This window comes from Rhea pennata, chromosome 12 (assembly GCF_028389875.1).
Source record: "Rhea pennata isolate bPtePen1 chromosome 12, bPtePen1.pri, whole genome shotgun sequence".
Lineage (NCBI taxonomy): Eukaryota > Metazoa > Chordata > Aves > Rheiformes > Rheidae > Rhea > Rhea pennata.
The window spans coordinates 7318549-7343314 of NC_084674.1; the positions used below are offsets into that span (position 1 = coordinate 7318549).

Genomic DNA, 24766 nt, shown 5'->3' on the forward strand with positions numbered 1-24766 from the left:
CTCCAGTAGCTCCATGTCTCTCTTGTCCTGGGGAGCCCAGAACTGGACGTAGTACTCGAGATGAGGCCTCCCCAGGGCTGAGTAGAGGGGCAGGATCACCTCCCTTGACCTGCTGGCAACACTCCTCCTAATGCAGCCCAGGACACCATTGGCCTTCTTGGCCACAAGGGCACATTGCTGGCCTATGGTCAACCTGTCATCCACCAGCACTCCCAGGTCCTTCTCTGCAGAGCTGCTCTGCAGAAGGTCAGCCCCCAGCTTGTACTGGTGACTAGGGTTATTTTCCCTAGGTGCAGGACTCTGCACTTGCCCTAGTTGAACCTCATGAGGTTCCTCTCCGCCTAGCTCATTTATGTGAACTGGATACACATCAAGGGTTGCCCATTAGTGATGTCTCTGATAGAATTAGAATGAAAAACATCACATTTAGTCTGAGATGCCTTTGTATAATGCCTATCTATAACCTCATATCCACCTCTTACTTTAATTACCAAGGTAGTCCCAGCAAACAAGATCTCTGTGCGCTATGTCAGATGAAATCCAACTGCACTACTGATGAATCTGGAAGAAACAAAGAAGAAATCTGTAAGAAAAGATGGAAAACAGGTAGCAGAAGTCCTCATTCAGAATTATAGTTTCCAAAAATAAGATGAGTTGCTTCTCGCACCTTCCTCTCACACAGAAAAAAAGGGGCTTACAAGATCTTTGCCCAGTTTTTGGCTGATTGGGACTACGGGCAGGAGCACTGAAGCCTGATGTTAAAAAGTCCCAACTCTGCCACTCTGAGAGGCTGGCCGGCAATCTCGGTTCCCTTTCAGTTCCCCTGTCAGTTGCTGATAACATCTGCTATCTTGCATTCCTTATCTATAATTCATTTGGAGAATTAATTAAGCAGCAATAATAATAATAAAAAGGGGAATTAATTAAGTAGGAAGCAAACTATCTCAGCTGCAAAAAAAAGTTACACAGCACTGGAGAGGGCAGAAGCGCTCGATCTGCCCGGCCCTGCCCCGGAGGGCTCTGCTGCGCGCCCTGGGCCGGGAAGGCCGCGCCGTCAGCTGCGGCACGTTTCCGTACGCCGGAGCGGAGAGCGGACAGGACTTCGCGCTCCTCACTAGCCTCGAGGGCGCTGCCAAAACTCCGAGGCCTGTTTCCACGTGCCCGGGAAAGAGGCGCTTCCCGCTCCGGCTTTCGCACCGGCCGACTTGCCCTCGCGCCGCGGCGGTTTCTCCGGACGCCTCCACGTCGGAGCGGCCAACGCACCTTGACAGAATCCCCCCCGCGCCTGCCGCGTTGTTTTAAGAGAGACGCCGCTCCCGGGAGACGCCGACCCCAAACCGAACGCAGCTGCGTCCCCGCAGCTGCGTCGCCTCCGTGCTGGAGGACGCGAGTCCCGTCGCACGGGGAAGGCCAGGCCAAGGGATCTGCTTTCGGTCCCTGAACGCCCACAGCTCTTTCCCCCCCGGGCTGCGAAGCGGGGGGCCGAGGCGCACGGCCGGCCGCACTGAGGAGGCCGGCAGCACCCTGGCCCGAGCCGGGCGCCTCGGGGGCTTTTGAACCATCTGAGACAGGTGGCGCGGTGCGGTGCGGTGCGGTGCGGTGCGGTGCGGTGCGGTGCGGGCCCGGAGCTGGCCGCGCGCCCCGCAGCGTCCCCTTTAAGAGGGGCGGCGCGGCGCGGGGAGGCGGCGGGGGGGTGGGGGGCCTCCCGCGTTCACACCTGGAGTGCGAAAGGGGGCGGGTCCTCGCGCCGCTGATTGACGGGCGGCCGCCTCCAATGAGGCGCCGCGGAGCCGCGGAGGGGGGCGGTGCGGCCAATGGCGGCCGGCGCGGGCAGGCCGCCGAGCGGCCGGCAGCCAATGGGCGGCGGCGGCGGCGCGGCGCAGGGGGTGGGGGGGGAGGCGGCGCGGGCGCACAGTGCGATGTAGCCAACGTGGGTTTTGAGGCGAGCGGCGCTCGGGGGCCGGAGCGGCGGCGGCGAGCGGGAGCGCGGCGGGGCCGGCCCGGCGGCGGCGGGGCAGCGGCGCGGCGCGGCGCGGCGAGGCCAGGAGGTCGCAGCGGCTCTCAGCGCCGCGGAAGCGGGCGGCGGCGGCGGAGCGGGAGCGGCGCTGCCTGCGCGGGCCGGAGCCGCCGCGGAGGAACTTTCCCGGCGGCGGAGGCGCGGCTGCAGCCCGCCGCCCCGCCGCGGCTCGATGCCGGGGGCCGAGGCGATGCGGCGGGCGGCGTAGCGGCGCTGCGCGCTCGCGGGGCTAGCGCGGACTGTTGCGCCTGCCCCCCCCCCCGCTCCGCTTCTCCTCCACCCCCGCCCCCCCCCCCTCCACGGGGCCCCGCCGCGGACCCCGCGCCGGTGCCGGATACAAAATGGCGGTGGCGTTACGGGGCGGCGGTGGGTGCGCGCCCGCGGCGGCGGCGCTGCTCGCGCTGCTCGCGCTGCTGGGCTCCGCGGCCGCCTCGGCCGGCTGCCCCGCCGGCTGCGCCTGCGGCGGCGAGCTGCTGGGCTGCGGCGGGCTGGCGCTGCCCCAGGTGCCCCGGGACCTGCCCCGCTGGCCGCGGCACGTGTGAGTAGCGGGCGGAGCGGGAGCGGGTCCGGGGCCTGGGGGAGCGGGCGGCGGGCGGGACGGCGCTGTGCGCGGGGGGCCGGCTCCCTGCTCGGGGCCGGGGCCGTGCGTGTCTTATCCCGGGTAGCGCAACGCGCCCCACTTCTTATTTTTTCTTTTTTAAGAAACTCAGTCTCTCCAATCTATCTCTCTTTTTTTTTTTTTTTTTTTTTTTGCTGTTTTCCCCCCTTTTTTCCTGAAACGACACTATTTTCTGCCTCCTTGGAGTTGTTGAGCGTTGAAATCCCGGGTGTTCCTCTCCTCCGCATCAAAAGTTGAGCAGGGGATGGAGATGAGGCGGAGGTTGGCGTGCGGTTACGCTTTGGGCACTGCTGGTGGGAGCAAGGGGTTAGTTTCTCTCAGCCGCCCCCTCTTTCCTTCCCTCCGCCCGCTTTTAAAGGTTGTTTTCTTTATATTCCTTCATACGGACACCTCGGGTGGGAGGGAGGAGAGGGACGAGAGCGGGTTTTGTTGTTAACGCTGTGATCTGCTGCAGATGAAAGGGCCAGCTTTGGATGGCTGAACTTCGGCTCCTAAATCCTTATTTGGACATCTCAATAAATGGCCTGATTTCTCAAAACTGGTGAGCGCCCCGAGCTCTGCCTGGCCGCTCCGAAACCAGGCCCTTCGCGAGGTGCCCAAATATGGACCTGAGCGCTCCAGGACCGGTGCTCGGTTTTGGTGTTTTGAGCCCATCTTAAGGTGTGAAAGCCGGCAGTGTTGGTAGAAATAAGAGTTGTGGACTACTAAACTCTGTCTCATGGTCATGGTGCTTTTGAGGCTTTTTATCCCAAAAGGTGTGAGAGCACTGTGGCTCGTGTAGCTACTTGTTATTCCCTCTGTTCTCGTCTATTTTTTTGAAGATACTAATCTGCCAAATATCATGGTTTTGCAGATGGCAGCTGAACTTATGTATGGTACCTAATGGTTAGTCAAGCGGTGTGGCTTTTTTCTGAAATGATATTTTAAAGTATAGAAACGAAAACAGTCTGCAAGTGAAGGACGATGTAATATTCATTTCCCGTAAAGTGCAGTGGATCTACTCCCGTTGTGTAACTGCAAAGTGTTGTGCTGTGACCTAACCTGATAAGATCTGAAGTATAAAATAAGACAAGTGAAGCACAGAGGATTCAATGGGGGGAAAAAGTGTGCCTGGCTTTGACAGCTCAATTCATTTGACAGTCTCAATACATAAGAACTGGAAGTGTGTGTGTGTATGTATGTCCATACACTCATATGAGTAAGTGTCCTTAACTATTAGCTAACCTTTGCAAATGAAGACCCATGGAGGGAGTGGAAAAAGTGTCTCAGCTTTTCTGTTGCTGGGCCTCCTAGCTGTTTGAACAGATTTATAGATTATTGAATGTATAAAATTTCTAGCTGTAATAGATATTCTGTACCTCTGCCAGGAGAGAAAATGGTCACTGAAAAATTGTTGGAGATCATCCAACTTCTTATTACATAGAATTTTTAGGGGTTTGTCAGGTTCTCTTGGTGTTACTCACTTTGGTTGCAGAAATGCCTTGTTTTATGTGAAATTATCAGGTGTGCTGAGTTACTGAGAGTAGCACTTGGCCCTTCATAGTCCAATGTCTGACTCATCATGTTCACCTGTTGCTCTGCTCTCTTGCACAGTAGAGATCCTTCATTCAGCCTTAGAAAATAGTCATATAAAGTTTTTAATCTTCTCAGCATAATTCCAGAATCCCAATGTTCCTTTTAAAACAAGATAGTGGATCTTTGTTCATGTAGAGAAAGGTATTAATAGCTCAGTTTGAACCAAATTTATTGTTGTGTTTTCAGGAGTGCTAATACCCGGGAGTGTCTTATTCATATGGAACAGATTTTTGAATGTCTTCAGTTGAGTTTAAATTTTATTAGTGAAGTAGTCGCACATAAATCTACTACTAGGGACCTGTACGCTATTGATCTTTTAACCACTTAGTCAAAATATGATTTGTCACTTTGTAAATTCTAAACTAACCAAAGAATTAGCTGAAGTGGAAATCTGTGATGGCTTTTGTATCTGGCAATAGAGAACTCATTTCTTCCTTTTTCCTCGTTAATATAGAAAGCAGACATTTAAGCTATTTTAAATACTTTGTTTTTTTTTTAAAGTAGTATTGTTTCTAATTCACTAAAGGTCATTTATGTAGGTTTAGAGAAAGAAAGCCAAAGCACCCATTTTTTTTTAATGATTCACAGGCTCATAAACACTAATTTCTGATGTAGTGGGTTGTTAACTCATGTTGAGTAGTTGTCTATTGTCCTTTATAAAAGCATCATATGCTGAAGAAACGTTATTTTATCTCCGTGCAAGTGTGTCGGTCACTTTTATTTTGCACTTGCCTTTTTAAAGAAGCCAAAGGCAAAAGCTAAGGTGTGCAGGAGCCCCAGACCGATGTGGGGACGCAGCCCTAGTGTGTGGGTGCTGCGGAGCCCCTCACGGGGTCCCTTGGGAAGCAGCAGGGTGGAGACGGGGCGGTTGGACACACGACACACGGGTATCCCGGGTCTCCTGCTGAAGGTGTCTGCCTCCCCCCACTGCTGCGCCTGGGTGATAAGCTTGGGCATGTTAGGTGGCTAAGTGAGGTAAGATAAATCCTGTTCTCTGACTCTTGGTGGCTGTTCTTTAACTTCGTTAAAGTGCTTTTGAAAACCCTTCCCTAGCAGTTTATCTTTTTTAATTAGTGCCACAATGCTGAAGCAGTGCTTGGAGTTGATTTTCAGTGTGTTTCAGATAAAGCCTTTGTTTGAACTGTTACAAATGTGGCTCTGCACGCTGGGGAGAGTTCTGGGACTGACTTAATCAAGCTGTATATTTTGTCAACAAGACTATCAGTACTGAAGAAAAGCATTAGGATCTTTTGAAAGTTTTTTTTTTTTTTTTTTTTTTTTTTTTTTTTTTGGCAGCAGAGCTTGGAGGTCTTTTCCTTTAAGCTTTCAGAAGGAATAACTGATGCACATGGGGTAGCACACTGTAGTTGCTTGCAATTAATACAACATGGTACAGATAACTTAAGAAATGGACACCGAAATATCCTTCGTGAAGGGCTGCACACTTTCTGAGCACAGTTGGTTATATAAGCGTGTAGGACTTCCTGCCTGAGCAGTGTTGCGTGGGGCACGTTGCAGCTCTTTGGCGTGACCAGAGCAGTACGCTGAGCAGCCCCCAGCCTCTGGCAGGCTTTGCAGCTTACAGCTTGCAGCTACGCGAAGCTCCTCGTCTGTGGAGGATGCTGGCAAGATCAAACTCCACCGAGCAGTTGTTCTGCAGTCCTACTTTGCAGTGTCCCACTCTGAAGCTGCTTGAGATACTTAAGAGCTTTTGATACCTGCCTAAATCTGAAGTCAGATTTGCACCAGAATGTCTGTGGCATAAACTTCAGGACTGAGCGTGCAGTGTGCTGTAATTTAAAAACCCAGGTGCAAGGCTGTTTCCTTCTTCCCATGCTATCTTCTTTTTGAAGAAAGATGGAGAAGAGATTTCTTTTCAGACATCACATTACAAGATCACTTTTTTCTCTCTCTCCTTTTTTAGCGATGGAGCAATTATATTTTGGGTGCAGATTTTAATGGTATGAAAGCTTTAAGTATGTAGTAGTGCAGTGAAGCTGGATAGCTAATTCGTTGCTGGCATCTGGAGGAATAAAAATGTGCCTTTTAAAACAGATATATCCTGATTGTGTCCCAAATGACTAGGTGAAGTTTTCAGAATGTCAGGTGTCTGTCCTCAAAGGATTTACTGTTTTCTCTGTGTTAGTTACTGTATTACAGGTGGCATTTCTCAGACATCCACACTTATGCTCCTGGCGAAGGCTAGGGTAACTCATGAATTTTTAGCACAGCTACTCCTGATCTAGCCTGCATTGCACAAGGGAAGAATGTGGCCAGGTTTCATAGGCTGGAGCATAATAGTCCAGAAGAACTAATTAGTCATTGAAGCTGTATTGCTGTTGAAACATTTTAATGTTTCCAGAGTTTGCTAATTATTTAAAAATAAGCTTAAATAGCATGTCTTATTTAAGAACTAGTATTAAAAAGGAAAATTGTGGAATGTTATGGTTGCAAAGAATAAGGAAGAAATGGCTGCAGTCCTTAATGGAGAAAAGGGGGGAGCTGTATAGGGTGTGCATGGAGCCTTCTTTGGGTCAATGTGTGTGTGGTGTGTCTAGGAACAGGGCAGAGTTCTTGAAAGTGCCTGACAGATTTAAGAATTACTTTCAGTTCCCCCAGGAAGACAGAGTGGGTTGAATATATGGGTAAGTTACCCTGAGGCACCAGCTGGGAGGATGTTTCTTGTTTTCGCGGTGAATACCTGGTGCTGCTTCTCTCTGAAGTGAGCTCACAAAGTATCTGGGTGCTTTTGAAAGTCCTGTGGGTGCCTGTTTACAGTTCTAGGCCATGAAAGTGAATTGGAACTAGGAGTCTGGCATAAATTCCTGCCTTCTTCCCTCTTCTGTGCTTGGATATGCATGCATGAAGAGACTTTGAAGGCAGTGAGACTGAACATCTTTCTGGGGCTTTAGTGTACCAAATATCATTGCTCTGAACTGCTATCTAAGGTAATTTCCTTGGCTACTTGGTAAAGCAGAGTGGGACTCGGTAGAAACTTGCTTTGCCATTGCTTGTGTGCATTGTGCTCTTTGGAGGTGGACATCAGTTGCTCTTAGTCTCAGGAGTAATAAAACTCATGCTCCTCTGCAGATGCAAGGCAAGCTGGAATAGAAGGCGGGGGGAATATCCTGCTGGCGGCCCACGGAGAGGGGAGTGTTGCTGGCAATTCTTTCCCTGTATGTCCCACTTCCAACCCTGCTGAAATAATGGAACAAAGATTAAGTAATCATCACTGAGGCACCCGTTGTGCCTAGCCCTTGTGCAGCTGTGGAGCAATTCTGCCCCCATCGTGTGCCGTGCGTTGGCTATGCAGGAGGCTGCTGGGCTTGAAAGCGCTGCTTTCAGGGGAGATGTTTGAGGCTTGGTGCAGATGTAGGTGACCTGTTTTCCTCCCTATATTCCCAAGAAAGAGAACTGAAATCCAAGGATGTTCTCTCAAGCCAGAAGCCCCCTCCTGAGTGGCAATCTGGGGACAAGTTTTGCAGTCAAGCAGGACAGTGAGGGAACTGGTAATTATAAACATGCAGTACTTTTAGAAGAAAACACTGCAGTTAGGAAATCCTAACTAACTTTTACTGTGTTTTGGTACATAGGAGACTGGAAGTTGTCTGGAAGGACTGGTCGTGTTCAGCTCCCAATGGCTGGCTTGAGTTTAGCATTTCCTGAGGCATCATCCTCTGTGGTGGCCTCATTCAGGCCTCAACTGCCCTGTTTGATGCTGGAGAGGACTGCCACAGCAAAGCAGGGCTGTTTGCAGTGCCAGCTGGGAGGCAAGGTCTCCTGACATGGGTCTGGTGGGGTAACTGAGGAGACTGAGCAAAACTTGCAAAGCAGTGCCTCTTCAAGTCTGCTCATTATGCACAAATACACACTTGCAAGTAAATCTGTCCTTCTTGTGAACATGTGTCTGTGGATTCACTGGCCTCCCTCAGCATGCCGTGGTATTTACTGGCTACTACAGGAAAACAGCAGTTAACAGCAAGGCCTTTGCTATCACTGTTTGATCCTTCCCATCTTAGTCCCTAAACTGAGCTACAGACAGTGTAATTGCGATCACTCCTGTCCCAGGAGTAGATTTGTATGTGAGCTTGATAGTGAAGTCAGGACAAAATAAAATATCGGCACTAAGAAGCCTTCCTGTCCATTGGAGAAGTCTCTGTGATGAAGTGAAGGGTCCTAATACCCCTCAGCCTCTTCTACATATTTCTCTCTCCTTTTGAGAAACTTCATGGCATTTAATCACTTTGAGGGTTTTCCTCTCCACAGTGACTGCAATTTGAAACGCAAGGATCCCATACAAAAGGAGCAAGTGCTCAATGGGCTGTGTTAATATTCACTACCATTTACAATGGGTGCAGTTTGAAAAGGGGAGAATGGATGGTCTGGGAGCTGGGGGAGGAGGAACGGCAAAGGGAAAATTCCCAGGGCAGGGAAATAAGCATCTCAGTAGGCATCTGAAAAAAATGAACACACCATCAATTGTTCTCTAGGAGAAACAACTATTATTATGTATAGATAACGCTTGTGTGTGTGTGTGTGTGTGTGTGTTTTTGTTTGTTTTTTTGTTTTTTTTTTTGCTTGTGCAAACTGCTCTACAGTTCTGTAGATATAAGTCTTGAAGGTGGCTGAGCCTTTCAGGAGGTCCTGCTTAAAGTGTAAAGGATGAAGGAGCAAATCTTGGGGCTAGTTATTTTCCCTTCCCTTAGCTTTCTGGCATCAAGAGACTAAAGATGATAAAACCAGTATGTTTGAGTCCAGGCACTTCTTCAGCGAAGTGTTTCATGTTCTTAAGTGCTTTCTTGAGCGGGGATGAGATCTTGCTTCGCCTGCTTAAAGTTAAGCTTGTGCTGGAGTTCTATAGTTGTCAGTGAGATTTAAGCCTATGCAGGAGCACTTTGCTGAAGTGAGGCTGTAGTCAGTGTGAGCCTGAGTTGGCCAAACTTGCAGTACAAGGAAATCCCATAAAGCTTGGAAGGTTGTTCCTGAACTTGCAGCTTTAGCAGAGTATGCTGAAGATGTCTGAGGTGACTTAATATTTGGGTAGTCCCCCGGGTGCCAGCAGTAGAGAAACACCTTCCTGACTCTCTTGCATACACCTAGTTTTATTTATCAGAGGCCTGCTGTGCTGAAGGCAGATGAATACATTGTTTACCTGGACACCACAACCGCAGTGGAAGATTTTGAACATTGATCTTATGTTATCTTTCCTTTCATCCAGCTTGGACCTGTGGCCAGTTGGCTTGACCTCCCAATGGATCTCGGCCATCATGAGTATTTTAAATTTTCCTTGGCTATGTGCAGCTCCCACAGACTCTGCAGGGCAGCTGTGGATTGCTGAGTGCCGTGAGGTTGTGGCTGTGCCCCAAATGCCCGAGCAGTGCATTTATTTATTTATTAAGTAACCAGAATCTTTAAGCCCTTGAAGTGGGGCTGAAGCCCTGCATTGAAGCCTGGATGGCTGCAAAATAGGCTAAGGGTGTGTATTTTTTTCCCCCCCTCCCCTCCTCCTCTCCCTCCCCTCAGTAGCTAGCTCTGAATAGGACTTGTGTATTGTCCCTGACTTGCGTGTTAACCGCACCCAGAAACTCTCAATTAGGGGCTGCAGGGCTTTTAATTGATCTTGTTGGCTGCCCCAGGAGACACCTTAGATTGAGTTAGCTCAGCTCATCAGCTTTTAACATAATCATTTTGTGCTGCTAACCCAATCGCTCAGTGCAACTCCATCATTGTTTTGCAATGTGGAGTTAGATTGGATTGTATAGATAAATGGAGTAGAGATAATTGAGCTTAATGCTGCTGGGAAGGCACAGTCTGCAGAAAATCCAGGCTCCAGGTTCATCAGCTCCAGAGGAGCAGAACTCAGCAGATGCTTAGCACCTCATTCGGAGTGAGAGGAATGACTTAATATAGGGCATGGTTTTAAGTGAGTGCGCTGAAACTGCAGTGAGTAACATTGTGAGTTAACATAGCCCCTCGAGTCCCAAGTTGTGATTTCATCCCGTAAACTGGCCAAGGCAGCTGGGAGACATGGCTTTAGAAGTGGCATTGTTTTCTTTTCTTTCCACAAGTGCATGCTGTCCTTCTAATCACAGAAAGGTCACCAAAATGAAGCAACCAAACAGCTGGAGAAAACAAAATTGACTGTGATCTATGTAGGATGGCTTGTAAAACTCAAAAATGTGCTTGGGAGAGATGGAGGTCTGTACAGGCATATGGATGTGCCCCCAGCCTCTTTTGGAGCCTTACATAGGGATGGATAGCTTGGGGCGAGAGCCCTTTTCCCAACCCTAAACATCACACTGCTCCGTGGAGGCCTGCTGCAGCTCCTGGGCTCCTTGTCTCGCACATCAGCAACAAACCAGTCCTGGCCAGCCCTCCTTCCTCAAAAGCACGCCTGGCCTACAGTCCTGTGGTCAGGGTGCCATCAGTGCCTACCCACATGTGAAGCCATTGTGGGTTTTGGTGGATGCTGAATATATGGTCAGGCTGAGAACAGCTGCCAGAGTAGTACCCAGGAGAAGCCTGGGAGCTCAGGCTCCCTCTGACAGCAGTCCTGTGAGGTTACAGACTTTTGTAGTGTGGTGCATAAATAGAGGAACATTGTGAGGCTACAGAGAGAAACAAAGGGAAAATAAACCCTCTTTCTCATTTCCCAATATGTTCAGCTATTAAACAATGTCCCACTAAGTTGATATTTCTTTTTTCTCCTTGCAGTGCACAGGGGCCTGAGTCAAGGACCATGATGCCATTGTGCTAGCACAGAACACAAAATACGTATTATTATTGTAGCTGAGTCATCCATTAATAGTTAACCAAATCCTGTGCTATGATTTTGAGTCCTTCAACCCCAGCCTCTTCTAGCTTCAGAACAGGACCACAGCATATGTAATATGTTATGCTCCCTCATTATGTTTTCAGCGCCTTGTCTCTCAAGCCACAACTGTATAATTTTGGAGCAGTCTAGAAGCATGCCCTGCTATTTTTGGGGCACCTCTCAAGATCTGATGATGTGTCGCATCTAATTCCAGAAGTACGGTTCCATTCTGTGTGGTTAGATTTTTGGTTTAAGAAAGAATTGAAGGACAAGTTTCTTAAAGTGTAGCTATCTGCCTGTTTATTAATGTTAACTGTGTTAGACACTGGAGGAGTTGGTTATTTTTCTAGTGTCCTGGCATCTTGCAATGTCATGTTTGTTGCAATGTCTATCTTGTTGCAATAGCTTTATATGGATTTCAGCAGAAAGAGTATCAGAGAGGTCCCTTTGCATGTTGAATAGCTTTTACATGGCACTACAGATTTTATAAAGCATATACTTCAGTGTCATGCACAAGCTGTGTTTAAAAAACGCACTAGCTGGCTAAAACTGATGTTCTGGAGCTAAAGTTTTGTGTGTGTATTTCTGTGTCATGTTCTTTTGGGGTGTATAGTCTTACTATCACTGCTTACAATGAGACAGTTACTTGCAGATTTTCATTGGTGTTTTTGGGGGGCCATTTGGGGGCAATCAAATCAAGTTTGGAAGTCGACAGAGGAGTAGTCTTAAATACATTTTTTTTTCTTGCATGTTTCCTCCTCAATGAAGGTGTCTATTTTTAGATGAATCCTTTCAGATTAGGAAACATGGACTTTGAGTTCAGTGGAAATTTGGCTGTAAAATGTTGAAAAAAGTCACTTCTCAGTACCACCACCTCCTCCAGCTGGCAAGTTTTTGCTTGCTATGGAAAGCCCTCTCAGGTACATGAAGGAAAATGAGAGAGAGTTAAAATGCAAAGTCAGGGCCATGCTGCTGGGTCATGGGGATGTGGGTGTAGCATATCCCCAGTTACCTGAAGCCAGTGCTTTTATGGTGTGTGCTAGCCAGGATGGGAACCTGCTGTTTTTCCACATTGTGTGTACTCATCCACCCTAGAGAATTCACCATCAGCACTACTAATAAACCTCTTTCAAAATACTACCCCTGCAAGTTTGAAACACGTTTTGCCTGGCCAGCATAGACTGGGCTGTTTTATAACCACACTTAAAGTCTGTTTTAGCATGCTGTATGCCAACATAAACAAAGATTTTTTTTTTTTTAATCATCTATCATCTAGAAAATATTTCTGAAAAGCTATAGCTGGCCAGTCAGGTGGTGGTTGCAGCAGATTCAAGAGAGCTCAGCTAATTTGGTTTGATCTCCAGCATAGACAGGTTTCTAATGCAAAACTGTGCACATCCTTGCATAGTGCAGCTGGGGGACTGCTCCATTAAACCATGTGTGCCCACAACTTGGAAAAATATCCAGGTTTAGTCTGCAGGCTTTTTGAGTGCTCTTGCCTGTTCTCATTCATTGGCATGGCCATGCCCACTCGGCAATGCTTGCTGCGAGAAGCGATAGAGAATATCCCTACAGAAGGGTGGCCTGCGGGCAAGTGTGTTCCCCTGTGCTGTTGGGAACCCCCACGGGTCAGAGAGTCTCTGGTCTGCAAATTCTGTCGCAGGTAATAAAATTGATATCGTAGGAAACTGCCTGGCTGGAGGCCCTGTGAAAAATCACCCCCTAAATGTGTTCCAGTTGTCCAAACATTGCTGCTTCTCCTTCCTCCTCTTGGTGCGTGCCTGTGCGAGTGGAGGGAAAATGGGGGAAAGTTGGCTTTTGCTGGTGCGAGCTCTCCCTCCACTGGAGCCTCAGGAGCAGGGAATCTGTGAACTGGTATTTGCTTTGTTTTCCATAAATGTGTTTAAACTGAGTTTGTCTGGCAGTGGTCCACCCCAGGTTCAAAAGCTGCGAAAGCATGAGTAACCTTCTCTTAGCCTAGGAAAGAGGTCCATGCGATCCAGATGGTGTGGGCCATTCCTGTGGTCACCCTGGTCCCAGAGTAGGTAACTTGAATTAGGTGGTTCTAGTTTTTTTCTTTTTCTTTTTTTTTTTCCTTGCCTTGCAGCATGGAGAAGTGGATCTGCAGATCCCCCCACTGGGGAGGATAAGGCATCATGGAGGCAGGCAGTGAGTTCACTGCCCTTGGTGAAGGGAGAGATCATCTCATGAAGATGATCTGGGTGGTACCTGCAAAATCCCCACCCTCTTCTCCCTTGCCACCTGCATAATCTTTCCCGCACCTGGGCAGAGCTGGCACATTGGCAGGCGCAGGCCAGTGTGGCAATGCCAAATGCTGCTGGCACATGGGAGCTGGCCTGCGCTTGCCCTTTTGCTGCCTGTGGCCTGGCCGTACCAGTCCGCCAGGACACTGTCCAGCGGGCCCCCTTTATCCGCGTAAGGCGCAATAAACCTCTATCTCCTTCTGAAGCAGGGGTAGAATCGGATCAGCACTTGTATTTCATTTGTTTTGGCAAAATGAGACTTGTCCTGTTTTAGAAGATTTAAATAAACCATATGATGTTTCATTTTGAAGCATATGTCATAATACTTTCTTTTTGCTAAGCGTATTTCTGTGCTGTTTCTGTCTGTTCAGTCTGTAAACAACTGTCCCTCCTTCTCTTTCCCCAGCCCTTTTTTTTTAAATCAAACGAGTGAATGTAAGTCTTCCAAGTAGCAATTTTTTAGCTTTTAATCTCCTTCGGATTATTCATGAAGTTTGACACGCGTACACTGCTTTGAAGCAGGAAATAATGTAGACTTCTCTGATTTGCAAGCATTTGTGGGCATTGCACTGTTTCTATCGTTTCTTACTCTTGCAAGCCTCTTTTCCTGTGTGTCTTCCTTCCCACTTTCCAGTCGTTGTTATGGAGAAGATCAGTTCAGTATCATCCAGAAGCCATTGAGATCAGTGTACTTAAAGGGTTTGGATGACTCTGCATTCACAAGAGCAGATGAATGACCTCTTTTCTTTGTTATGATAGGTTAGAAAATAGTTTGCCAAGATAAAACTGCACCCAGGCAGACTAGAACTCTGCAATGTGAGCAGGAGATGAAACCTTCTGGTTGGGGAGGAGGTGTGCAAAGTTGAGACTTCACCCCTGGTTTCTTAGCACTTTAATCTTGAGTATTTTAACTTTGTAGCCTAAATAAGAAGCTGATGGTCTGTCTTTTCAGTCTGAAGTCATATGTATGGGACTTCTTTCAGCTCCTGGTGTTTTAGCAAATGTGTCTGTTTATCTCTGGGGCTTAGTCCAGCTCCCCAGAAAAATTGCTTGGCTTTTGATTTCTTGGTGAGCTCTTGATTTCATTCTTACCTAACTTACTGACCAAGATACGTGCTGATCTTTGAATTAATCTCCTTTGACAAAAAATCATACAGATCTGAGACTGTTTGGCTTGTACTGTGGACTTAAAGTAGGGTCTGGCTTTGCCTCTTCATGGTTTAATAACCTCTTTGAGGGAAGTGTTGCTTTTTACCTGGGTTTCCTGAGAAAGCATTCTGTATGAATGTGGGTGTGTGTGCATGTCTGTTCTTTCTCCCATAGCTCGTGGAGCTGCAGGCCAATTTCAACTAAATTTGATTAGAGGGCTCAAAAATTTCAAGTTCTCCCTCATTTTTAGGCAACAAGCTGGGAGGAGCAACTGTGTCAGTACTCCCACCAAGGAAAAGGAAGTAGTGTGAGATTAACTTGTATTAGACATCAAAGAATTGCCATGGGGGAGAGCAGTGCTGTTAAACCCTGCCTGTAGGAGAGGCTTTGGTCAGGGCTCAGAGCGTGGCAGATAGCGGAAATCGTACTGCAAAATGTGGCTCCACAGAGTGCCCCTGTCCGTGTTTGCCCCTATTTAACAGGAAGGTGGAGGGCCTCAGTGCCCCCACCCCATGGTGCCAGGGCAAATTAATAGCAGTAGGAGCAGAGGGGCTGAGATACCTCCTTGCAGCTCCCAGGAGCAGGGGGATGCCACAGAGGTGGGACCAGTGCTGTCACTTCTCCATGTTTAAAATGGTGCCACGGGGGTTTCCTGTTGGGTTGGGGGACTGGAAGAGGGAAGGGTTTTGGTGTGAAGCAGCAAGCCCTTGTGACTGTCACAGCCACAGCTGGGAATGGTTTTCAGAGACTCTCTGCTCTCCTCTTGGAGGAGATTTTCCAGGAAGAAGAGGTCTTCGTGCCTCGGAGCCTGATGGTGGTTGAGCAATCAGCTGCAGATGGAAAGCCACAGCCCTGGGTGTCTTTCCCAGCTCTGCCTGCATCCATGCTCCTTCCTGCACTCCTCGGCAGCACCACTTTGGTGTGGGGATGGATGTCCAGAGGCCTCCAGGGCTGCTCATGGACATGTGAGCTTTAAAGTCACTGTCTAGAGGGCAGGGCCACACAACTATGCGGTACCCTCGGGAAATGCCAAATAGCAGCCAAGGCAGTGTTTCTCTCCCCCAGTTTCTAGCACTTGTGTCTCAAGTACTAGCACTTTGTGGTCTGCTTAACAAGAGACTGACAGGCTGAGCTTTCAGCCGACAGGGACGCCTGCCGACCGCACCACAGTTCCGGCATCCGTGTATTTTGTGTGTGTCCGCAAGGCTTGCTCCAGCTCCCAGGATTTTACTATTTGGACTATGTAATATTTTTATTTTCTTTCTTTTCCCAAATTCTCCCCTGTACAGGCATCTGCCTACTCCTTCTCTTTGCAGGTGATAGTCCCCTTGTGCAGCCCCCATGCTGATAATTAACTGCTGGTGTGCAGCAGGCTCCCGGCCTGGCTCCAGTTACTGCTGTTTACTTTGTTTGGTTCACCCTCCAGCTGTGAATACTTGAGCCAGCTCGAAGGCGAGGTTTTGAAGCACCCTGTGTGCAAGCTGTAATGCCAGCATGAGGCTTGCTCAGGAACAGACTGTGCGTGATTAAGCCATTTAGACTTGTAATAAATTTTTTAAAAAGTCAAAACAAGGAAAATCCACCTTTTGGGAGAAGGAGGAGAGAGGAGATGTAGCTGAACATTTTGGGGGCTATGTGCTAATTAAACCACAGGGCTGTAGATCTGTTTGTGAGAGGTATGGCTAAAATAAGAGGAATTCCACAGAGACTGTGGGCCTGCACATTCGGAAACAAAATGTGGAAGTTTCCCTGTCCAACAATTTGCAGTTACTTCCTCTATGGTTTCCTGAATAGTTCTGGCCACTGGTTACAAGACAGTCTGCCTTGCAATTGCAGGATGTATCACTTCTAAAATCTCTATTTTGACCATCGTCTTCCCAGCCTACTTCCTTTTTGTATTGTGCTGTTTGGAGTCAGCAAAAGAAAATTGTGTGTCCTTGAGAAGCTCGTTTCCTGATGCTGCTCTGTGATAGACAATAAAACAGCAGTCCTGGGTGGTTGGGGCTGAGCTGGGAGTAGATTGAAAATGTGCCTTGCAATGTTCTGTGGAGGTTACGGTGTGTTGCAGCTGAAATTCCTTTTGCCACTTTTCCTGTATAGGGTTCTCTTTCATTTTTCAAATGCAGAATTTCTTCTCCTCTGCTTGTTTGAATGGCTTCAGAGCTACCAGACCATGCCTGCTGCAGAGGAGAAAAGCTATTACTTTTCCTTGCCATTCACGTGGCTTAGAGATTTACAAGATTCCTTTCTAGATCTGGTCCACTGAGATCAAAGACCAAGGACAAGGCAGAAGGGAGGGTGAGGGACCATTGCCTCTGCTGGGCTGCTTCGCTCCCTTCTTTGCAGTTCACCTTCCCCAGTTGTCTGCGTTTCCTGTTCTCAGTGGCTGCCTGAAATTTAGGACATTCAGGTTGAGCTGAATGAACCGTATCACCTCTGAGTGTGTTGGGGGGTGGGGGGTGTTAAGGACCCTTTGATGCCTATTTTGATGTGGTATATGGCTTTTTGAGCCATGCCTCTGTCCTGTCCCAGTGTGTGCTTCCTGCCCCATGCCTGCATTTGGCCCAGCACCCTGATGCTGATGTCCAGGAGTATGGCAAACAAAGAAAAATAATGTGTCCAGCACTCATCTCAGAACATCTGTTGTTGTTCACCAAGGAGCAGTATAGAAATAAATTACAGGATAATAAAGCAGAAGCAGGAGTTGAGCCTTGTTTCTGCTGCCATCAGCAGACTATAGATTTGGGCACAATTCCTCAACCTGAACGTGGTTCTGTAATAAAACAGAAGTAAAGATTAATCTTGCCTGGTGTGTAAGCCTATAAATATTAGCCATTAAATAGAGGTCTAGTTTCTTTTGCTTTGATGGAATGCAATGGATATTTCTAGCAGACAGCTCAACCTATCCCATGATAGGCAACTAAGTTGCCTACATGAAGCCACACTCTCTCTGCTAAATCTCAAGGGAGGGTTATTGTGCCTTGATTTAGCTCCCTGATGGGGACTCCGGGGTGTGTGATGTGGGCAGCATCTTGGTGTTACTCTGGCTTTGCTCATACTGTCAAACCAGACTTTGAGCATCAGTAAATTACAAAATTTGCTGGGTGAAGCAATTGGTATGACTTGGTGGGCAAAACATGCCATCTGAGAAACCCTGCTTTTTGCGTAATTACTTACCAGCGCAGATCTTTGGTTACAGATTATGCCCTGGGATTGTTGTCCTAGGAGCTGTGCAAGCAGAATGCAAAGTGCCTGCTTGCTCCTCAGTGCTTATAAACTGAGAAGTGGTGGGAGGTGGGTGGATCCTCTCTGAGGGAAGAGACTCTCTGATGAGAGCTTTTTCAAAATATGATTCTCTCTGCATTTTGAAGGCCAAGAAAGCCTCAACTGAAAGTCTATTTTATTTATGCACTTCTAACTCCACCCTGCTTTGAGGGGAGCATATGGAGGCCACCAGTCTTGTTAGGCACATAAGCCTTCCTGGTATGGCCACGTTCCCCTCTAGAAGATTATGTTCTGGGTGATATTTGAAATCCATCTGTCTGCGAGCGAAAAGCTCCACACTTCCTTCAAAGTTTTAACTCGTGCATTTTTCATCTCGGGCAGACTTTAAAGTTTTCTGCAGCGTTGAAGGGAACGATTTGGTTTCCCGTTGCCCACATGTTAGCATTCCTGAATAAAACAGCCTTGAGATTTGTGGAGGAGATTCTTGAAATTCTGAGAATGTTTTGAGCCAGAAGATGTTTCCAGAAACTGCCTGGCCTAACAAAAAGAGTTGGTAGGACTTGGACACAGCTTGGAGAAAATGAATAAGGCATTTTTATCCCTTTTTAAATGAATGTCATTCCAGCCCAAACCACCATCCTTGGTTTTGGGAGTTGTTCTGCTTCGATACCTTGCTGCTGTTAAGCCACAACTGTTCTTTTTTAAACAAAAAAGGCAAAGAAGATACATGATTTTAAAAAATGAGGTTCATTGCCCTACTCTTGCACTGACTTTCTGGGTGATCTTGGCAAGGTCATTTAAATCTGCAAAGGGGTTTAGGTACCTGAAAGCTCCCTTTGGTGAAAGGGAAGTACCTGTATATAGCAGCATGGATACCTGCATGCAATGACAGCTGATGCTCAGGCCCTGCTTAAACCTGCTCTGAATAGACCCGTGCAATGAGCTTTCCTGTGAGAGCCCTTTGGCAGCAGCTGTTTTTACTCAGAAGTAGAAAAGCGATGGTAGCAATGCCACTGTGGCCCCGTGCTCCTCAAAGGTGGTACACGCTCCGCTCCGGCATCTCCTCAAGCAGCGGCATCCCCCAAGACACTGCAATGCTTCTTAGTCGGTTCCTGACAAAGCTTTTCCTTTGACTCTTCAGGGAAATGCAAATCAAACCATGCCATGTGTTGAGCATTTAATATGGAAAATCCTGTTTGGAACAAAAGGTATTTTAAATATGGCAATTGCATTTCAAATGGAAAATGTCACAGTGAGTTTTATGTATTATCTTCCTATTCTGCTTATTTTGTACTGCTTTTGCTACTCATGCATGTTGGGTTTCTGTGTTAGGATTTAGGCATGAGGCTTCTCTTCTCGTGAGTATTTTAATATAGGCATGAGTGTGACTAAGAAGGGAAAGTGAAGTGAGGTTTCCCACTGCAAGCTGCTGTGGGAAGCTGGGCACGGCTCCTCCAGTGGCAACCGCTTATAGGTATTCAGAAGGCAGGAAAACCCCAGTGACTATTAACCCACATGTCATATAATTTCTTAGTTCATTTCTGAGGGTAAAAGAAGCAACCCTGGTGTAGACCTGTTGCTAATTTGATCTGGACATGGTGGATTGTGGGTGGTTTTTTTGTGTATTTTGAGGGTTTTTTGTTAGCTGTCAACATTTCTGGTGCAGTTAGGGATTGTGGTATTAACATTTTCTCTTCAGAGAGGAGGTTTGACTCAAAGTAAAATTGCTGATTGATTCCCTTTTTTTACCCTTCCCCCTTTTCCTGTTGGAGCTGAGAACCACTTCAAAGGTTTAGATGTGTTGGTGCCAGACGCCACACAGTTATTGTTAGAAGAATCTGAAATATAATTGAAAGCAAACCTTTGTTCAGCCAAGCCTATCTGGCTATAGGCTTTCGCTCAAGAAGGTGATCGCTTTTGAGACTTTATTGCTCTAGGTTTGGTGTCCACACAGTTGTCATAGCAGATGGATCGTCTCTGAATTCTTTTACATCTGGTAAATGTTCACAAATCTGGAAAGTGTGTATTTTAAAGATTTCCCCACACACACACCTAGGAACACACACTGATGCTTAAAAGTTACCAGCATATTTGTGGAATTCCTTGCAGTAATAAAAACTCATTGAATTGGTCTTGGCAGGCTGATTTCAATAGAGATGCTCCGGGTCCAGGTTCCTCTACTTGGCAAGCGCAGAACTGTCCTGCTTGCTTTTCTTTAAAGATGTGTCTTTTCTGTGGGATATAAGATACTGTTTGACATAACATCTAAAACATTTGTAAAAGCATCGATGAGAGAGATGTCAGCATTCATTTTAGTTTTAGTTGGAGGGTGTGAGTGAAAGCTGATGTTGGGTGAGAGGTTTGTAGTCAGGCTGTGTTTCTTCTCGTGGCTAAATCGGGCAGACTGGAGTTTCAAAGGAGCCCAACAGGCAGCCCTGCTTTGCATGGAGCAGCATCTGCTTACCTGTGGCCCTCTTTGCTCTTATATGCAAGCTGTTTGCAAAACTAATCGCATGGGGTATACAAACACACAGCGTGGTTGTGAGGTGCACTGTGTATTTTAAATTCCTGATGTTTCTTACAGTTGTTTCCCATACAGAATTTAGGAGACTTCATTGGTTCTGCTTTGGTTCAGGACTGGAATTGCTCCTGTTTGTAGGTGCACCTCAAGGGTGTAACGAGCTTGCTTCCTTGTGGATGTTACCTGCCCATCATTACTTGCTGAGTCAAATCTGTAAACTTCTGCCAGTCCATCTGAAATATAATAAGCCTTTTAGCTGCATGATACTTAATAAATTTAATATATTTTTTCTTTTAGTTTTCCTCCTCTATGAAAAACACCAGCCTCATTGCATATGGCTGCCTGTCTGTTGTTTATTATCTCTGTTACACTGTGGTTAGTGCTCACACATGATATTTCTTTGGTTTCAGTACAGACTGAGCGGATTGTCTGCTGCTGGATCCAAAAAATGTAAACTATTTATAAATGAAAAATGCTCTCGAGTTTTGAAGTGCTGTGTTGTCCCCTCTCTCTCCAGCATGTGCACATTTGGCTGATCTCATGTAATCCCACTGATGTAAATCCAGATCTTTAACAATTTACAGGACCATGTGCTGCTCAGAGAAATATTCTACGACCTTGTGGTTCATGGGGGGAGAACATGAAGCAATAGTGATAAACAATGATGGAAAAATGTTATTTAGCTGTGTTGCATTTAGTGCAGATAGGGGCCCAAACTCAGATAAAACTTCCTTCAGAGTTCAAGGATTCTTGATTTTGGTTTTCCAGTTGGGCTCATCTGAATCATAAGCAAATCTTGAAAAGCTGGGGCAGAAACTATTAATGTGGCATGAAAGGACCTGAAATGACTGGAGTGCTTTTTTAATACTCCGTACATGTAAACTCTGTTTGTTTTTGGCATTTGAAGCATGTACTTATTTTTATGTTGAACCAACAACCTATATTTAGTCTTTCAGGGAAGGAAAATAAGATTTAATAATGTATGAAGGGTGGCGTGGGGTAAGTTTACCATGCCTGTTCCAGCTTTGGTTGCTTTGCCCGTATGGAAAGTGGGGCAGCAACTGGTCCTGAGCCCGCCATATGGGGAGGCACAATCTGGACTAGAGGCTGAAATAATCCAGGCTTGGAGATGGGCAAGGGGAGGCTGTGAAATACAGGCCATTTAATTGCAGAGTCAGTCAGTGACAGGTGAATGGGCTGTGTTTGTCCAGAGAGCAAGGGATGACACAAGCTGAATGTGGCCATGTGTTTCAGACAAGCATTGACACGAAGGACCTAAGGTTTCTCTTGTTGCCCAACCTATATTTTCCTTGGAGGCTGTAAGAAGCGTGCTGGTTGCCAGGGAGGGTTTCTGCAGCGTAGTGGAGCGTCTTCTGCTCAGCAGAATAGCTGGAGCTCAGAAAAGCATAGGAGCATTGGACGGGAAATTGGTGGGACTCATTTCGAGGTACTGAATTTGCCACACATGTGGGCTTTGGTTGAAGGACAGAAGGCTTTTTATCCAGTAGCTGGTCTGATGGGCTTAGTGCAACCCCTTGGTTGTGGTTACCTGCCAGGCTGAGGGTGATGAAGAAGAGCTGCTGCTCATTGCTAGCAAAAGCTAAGCAGCCAGAGAGCCCCAGTGAGTCCCAGGTGGTTTGCCCTAAGTATGGAGTTGATTCCATTTTTCAAGCCGTGTCCTCAGAATATCTCAGCTGAAAGGAAATTCTAGTGCTCAAACCATTCGCCTGTTCAGCCAACTCCCTTGGTTCAACTTGCTTGCTTAATGCCTTCAGCTGGTAGGAACAAGGGGTGGTGTGGAGTGGAGCAGTTCACAAAGTGCTCCCAGAAGAGCAGAAATGATTTTGATCTGTGGTGACATGGTTTTCCATGCAACCGCTGTGACAGTAAATGAGGCAGGGCTGTCCTGCTTCCTGCCTGAATCCGGAAGATTAGGGGATAGCTGAAAAAATAGACGAAACTTTTTTGTAAGTGACTGTTTACAGCAACCCCAGCTAGCAGTCATTCAGCTGAAAATGGTAGATGCTTTCTCACCATCAGTTTATTTAGGCAGACTTGGATGACAGATGTGGCTACCTAGTCTGTATTCTCTCCCCCCCCCCCCAAAAAAAAATTTGGTAATGTAACTAGTGCATAAAGGATTAAAGTGTTAGGATGGTATTTCCAAGTTTTCTCTGCATGCTATTTGAATAGATTATGATACTCCCTTACTGTGTAAAACCCCATTGGTAGGTATATTGTATTGTATTGTTTTGTTTTAATTTTGTGTGCTCCGTAGGAATGCCTAAATGTTTTTTTGCTCTTTCAGGGGTAATTTTGCTGCTTCTCCCCCAACAAGACAGCACTTGCTGGAGAAAGACTGCTGAAACCTAGCTAGAACTGTGGAACAAAGCCTTTAATGTACCGATTGTGTATTAATGAACAGCCAGGCTGGCGAGCCAGTGCCAAAAAGCAGCAAGTGAGAAAGCCAACAATATCAGCACGAACTTTGCACTCTGGAAAGTGTGAAGTGATGTTGGTGAAAGGAGTTTACTGCACAAGTGGAACGCCGCGGTCCTCTTTGATGCCCAAATTTCTGCGCTAGTAAACCAAGGAAGAATAATTGGGCAGTAGAGCTCAGTGCATTCCAGTTAACCCATTGGGAACTGACTGTGTGTGTTTTTGTGATATGGGTGCTCACTCCCGAGTGTTTGGCCTGCTCTGATCCATATGTAAAGCTGTACTGTAATACCTTTTAGAGTACATGGAGTTACCTTCCACATCTGGTTTGTATCGCCTTCAGTGGATTTTATTACAGGGCTGTAATGCTCCATCAGGACCCTTCTCGCTTGTGTAGTGCTGTCCAGGAGTATCAGGCAAACTAAACTCCAGCCTAGAAAAATCTACAAAATAGGCTAGTGTATGAATCAATTAATATAATGGCTATTGATAGCAGTATCCCTTTCCTGTTATTTGGCTGAAATTGGATTTCTTGGCTCTTGCGCCTTTGTTAGGCAAACGTTTTAATCCAGAGCTTATTACCAAGTTACGGAGTCGTGACTTTTAAAGGATTCCTGTCTGTCTGGAAGGAGGGAAGGTTGGTTCCCGCTAGCCTCCTGCAGAGGTTTCAGTTCAGAGTCTGCAGTGCTTGGTGGTTACGTAGGCTGCGTTTTGGATGCCCTCCGCCTGAAGGACGGGCGAGCGCTGGGGCTGAGTGTGCCGGCCACCGCAGTGGCCCCAGCTTTCCGTGGGGCTCTCGGGAATGGGTTTGGGAAGTCGCATGCTGTGGTTGTCGTTTGGCCTGATTATGTCTTTCTGCTGCAGCCCTCTCCCGGAATGCGCAGTATTTGATGCGGGGGGTTGTATCTGCTCTGTAGCAAAGAATTTTTCATCTGGAATATTTAAACTATTTGAGATGATCTCGTGAAAAAATCTTTTTTAATTGCATCTGGGCCAAGTTTTGCTTGTTTCTGATGTATAGAATGGGCGTGAAAAATGTTCTTTTTCCCTCTCCCCCCCCCCCCATTTAAACATTTCAGGAATGTCAAGTCTTGTCAGCCTTGGCTTTGCTTGAAAAATCTCTTGAGGAACTTGGATGTTTTTGTGTGATCTGCAAACCCTGAGGGAAGGTGCGGGAGGCAGGGTGAGAGCAGGTAGTTAACAAAAGCTTCCTTTATCCCAAATGCTAACTAGGCAGTGACATTAAATAGCAGCAACCAGGAGAAACTTAAGCAACCTGACTCTGGGTTATCCCTTGGTTAATCTTACGCAACCCCTTCACCAGCTCCCTGCTATAGCCCTTGCAGTGTTTTCCAAGGCAGATGAAACCCAAATTTGTAACATAAACCTGTTTGCAAGTATGAACGGATTATGGAGAAGGCTTTTATTCATCAGCTTTTTCATCTGCAGTTACTCGTAAGAACAAATAATTCTGAGTGGAAAAGAGGAGATGAAGTCTGATTTCCAAAGGGTTTCTGTCTCTGGGGTTAGCTGATTTTTAATTGACTATTGTTAAGTTGACCTGCTATCTCTGTGTCGTGTTTTAAAACCACCCTCCTTTCCCCTGGCTGTCCTTGGTGTATTTTTGGAGGGGGCAGAGCTGCCTGTTTACTGCAGAAATCAACCCATGCGATGGTCACGAGCTACGAGGGTGAGTGCAACCTGTTCCACTCCCATCCGTCTTCTCATCCTCGCTCCTGTTTTTACGGATTCACAGGAGCTCGCTTGCCCTTCGGACCTTTCCCTTCTCCCAGTTGGCCAGCAGAGTATTTGGGAGCAGAGGACCTGTCTGCAGCTTTGTCTTTTTTTGGGGAGCCAGCCTGCAGACAAGTTTTCCCCTTATTCCTTGTTTTTTGCTTTTGTGCGTTCGTGTGCTGCCTGGGTAGTTGATCACACCGCAAGCCCGCAGCTGGCCCGCGGCTGGACTTTGGAACCGAGCCCTGGAAGGAAGGGGGAATGAAAAAAAAAATCAAGAAGAGAAAGGAAGAGATGTTTGTTTAATTCCTTACGTAGAATAAGGTTCAGAGCGAGCAGATTGTGAAATAACACAGAGCAGGGAATTGCTTTGCCCACAGTTTACAGATAACATGTGCAGAACAGGCAA

At 47.1% G+C, this 24766-nt stretch overlaps 1 protein-coding gene across 1 annotated transcript in view; it reads left to right on the forward strand.

Moving 5' to 3' along the window:
* The first annotated feature begins 555 nt into the window (after positions 1-555).
* The window catches only part of LRIG1 (leucine rich repeats and immunoglobulin like domains 1), a 100603-nt gene continuing 76392 nt past the window's right edge, over positions 556-24766 (forward strand). The window contains exons 1-2 of the mRNA XM_062585895.1: positions 556-606; positions 2251-2555. Coding sequence (XP_062441879.1) covers positions 556-606; positions 2251-2555 — 356 coding nt within the window. The remainder of the gene's footprint in view (positions 607-2250; positions 2556-24766) is intronic.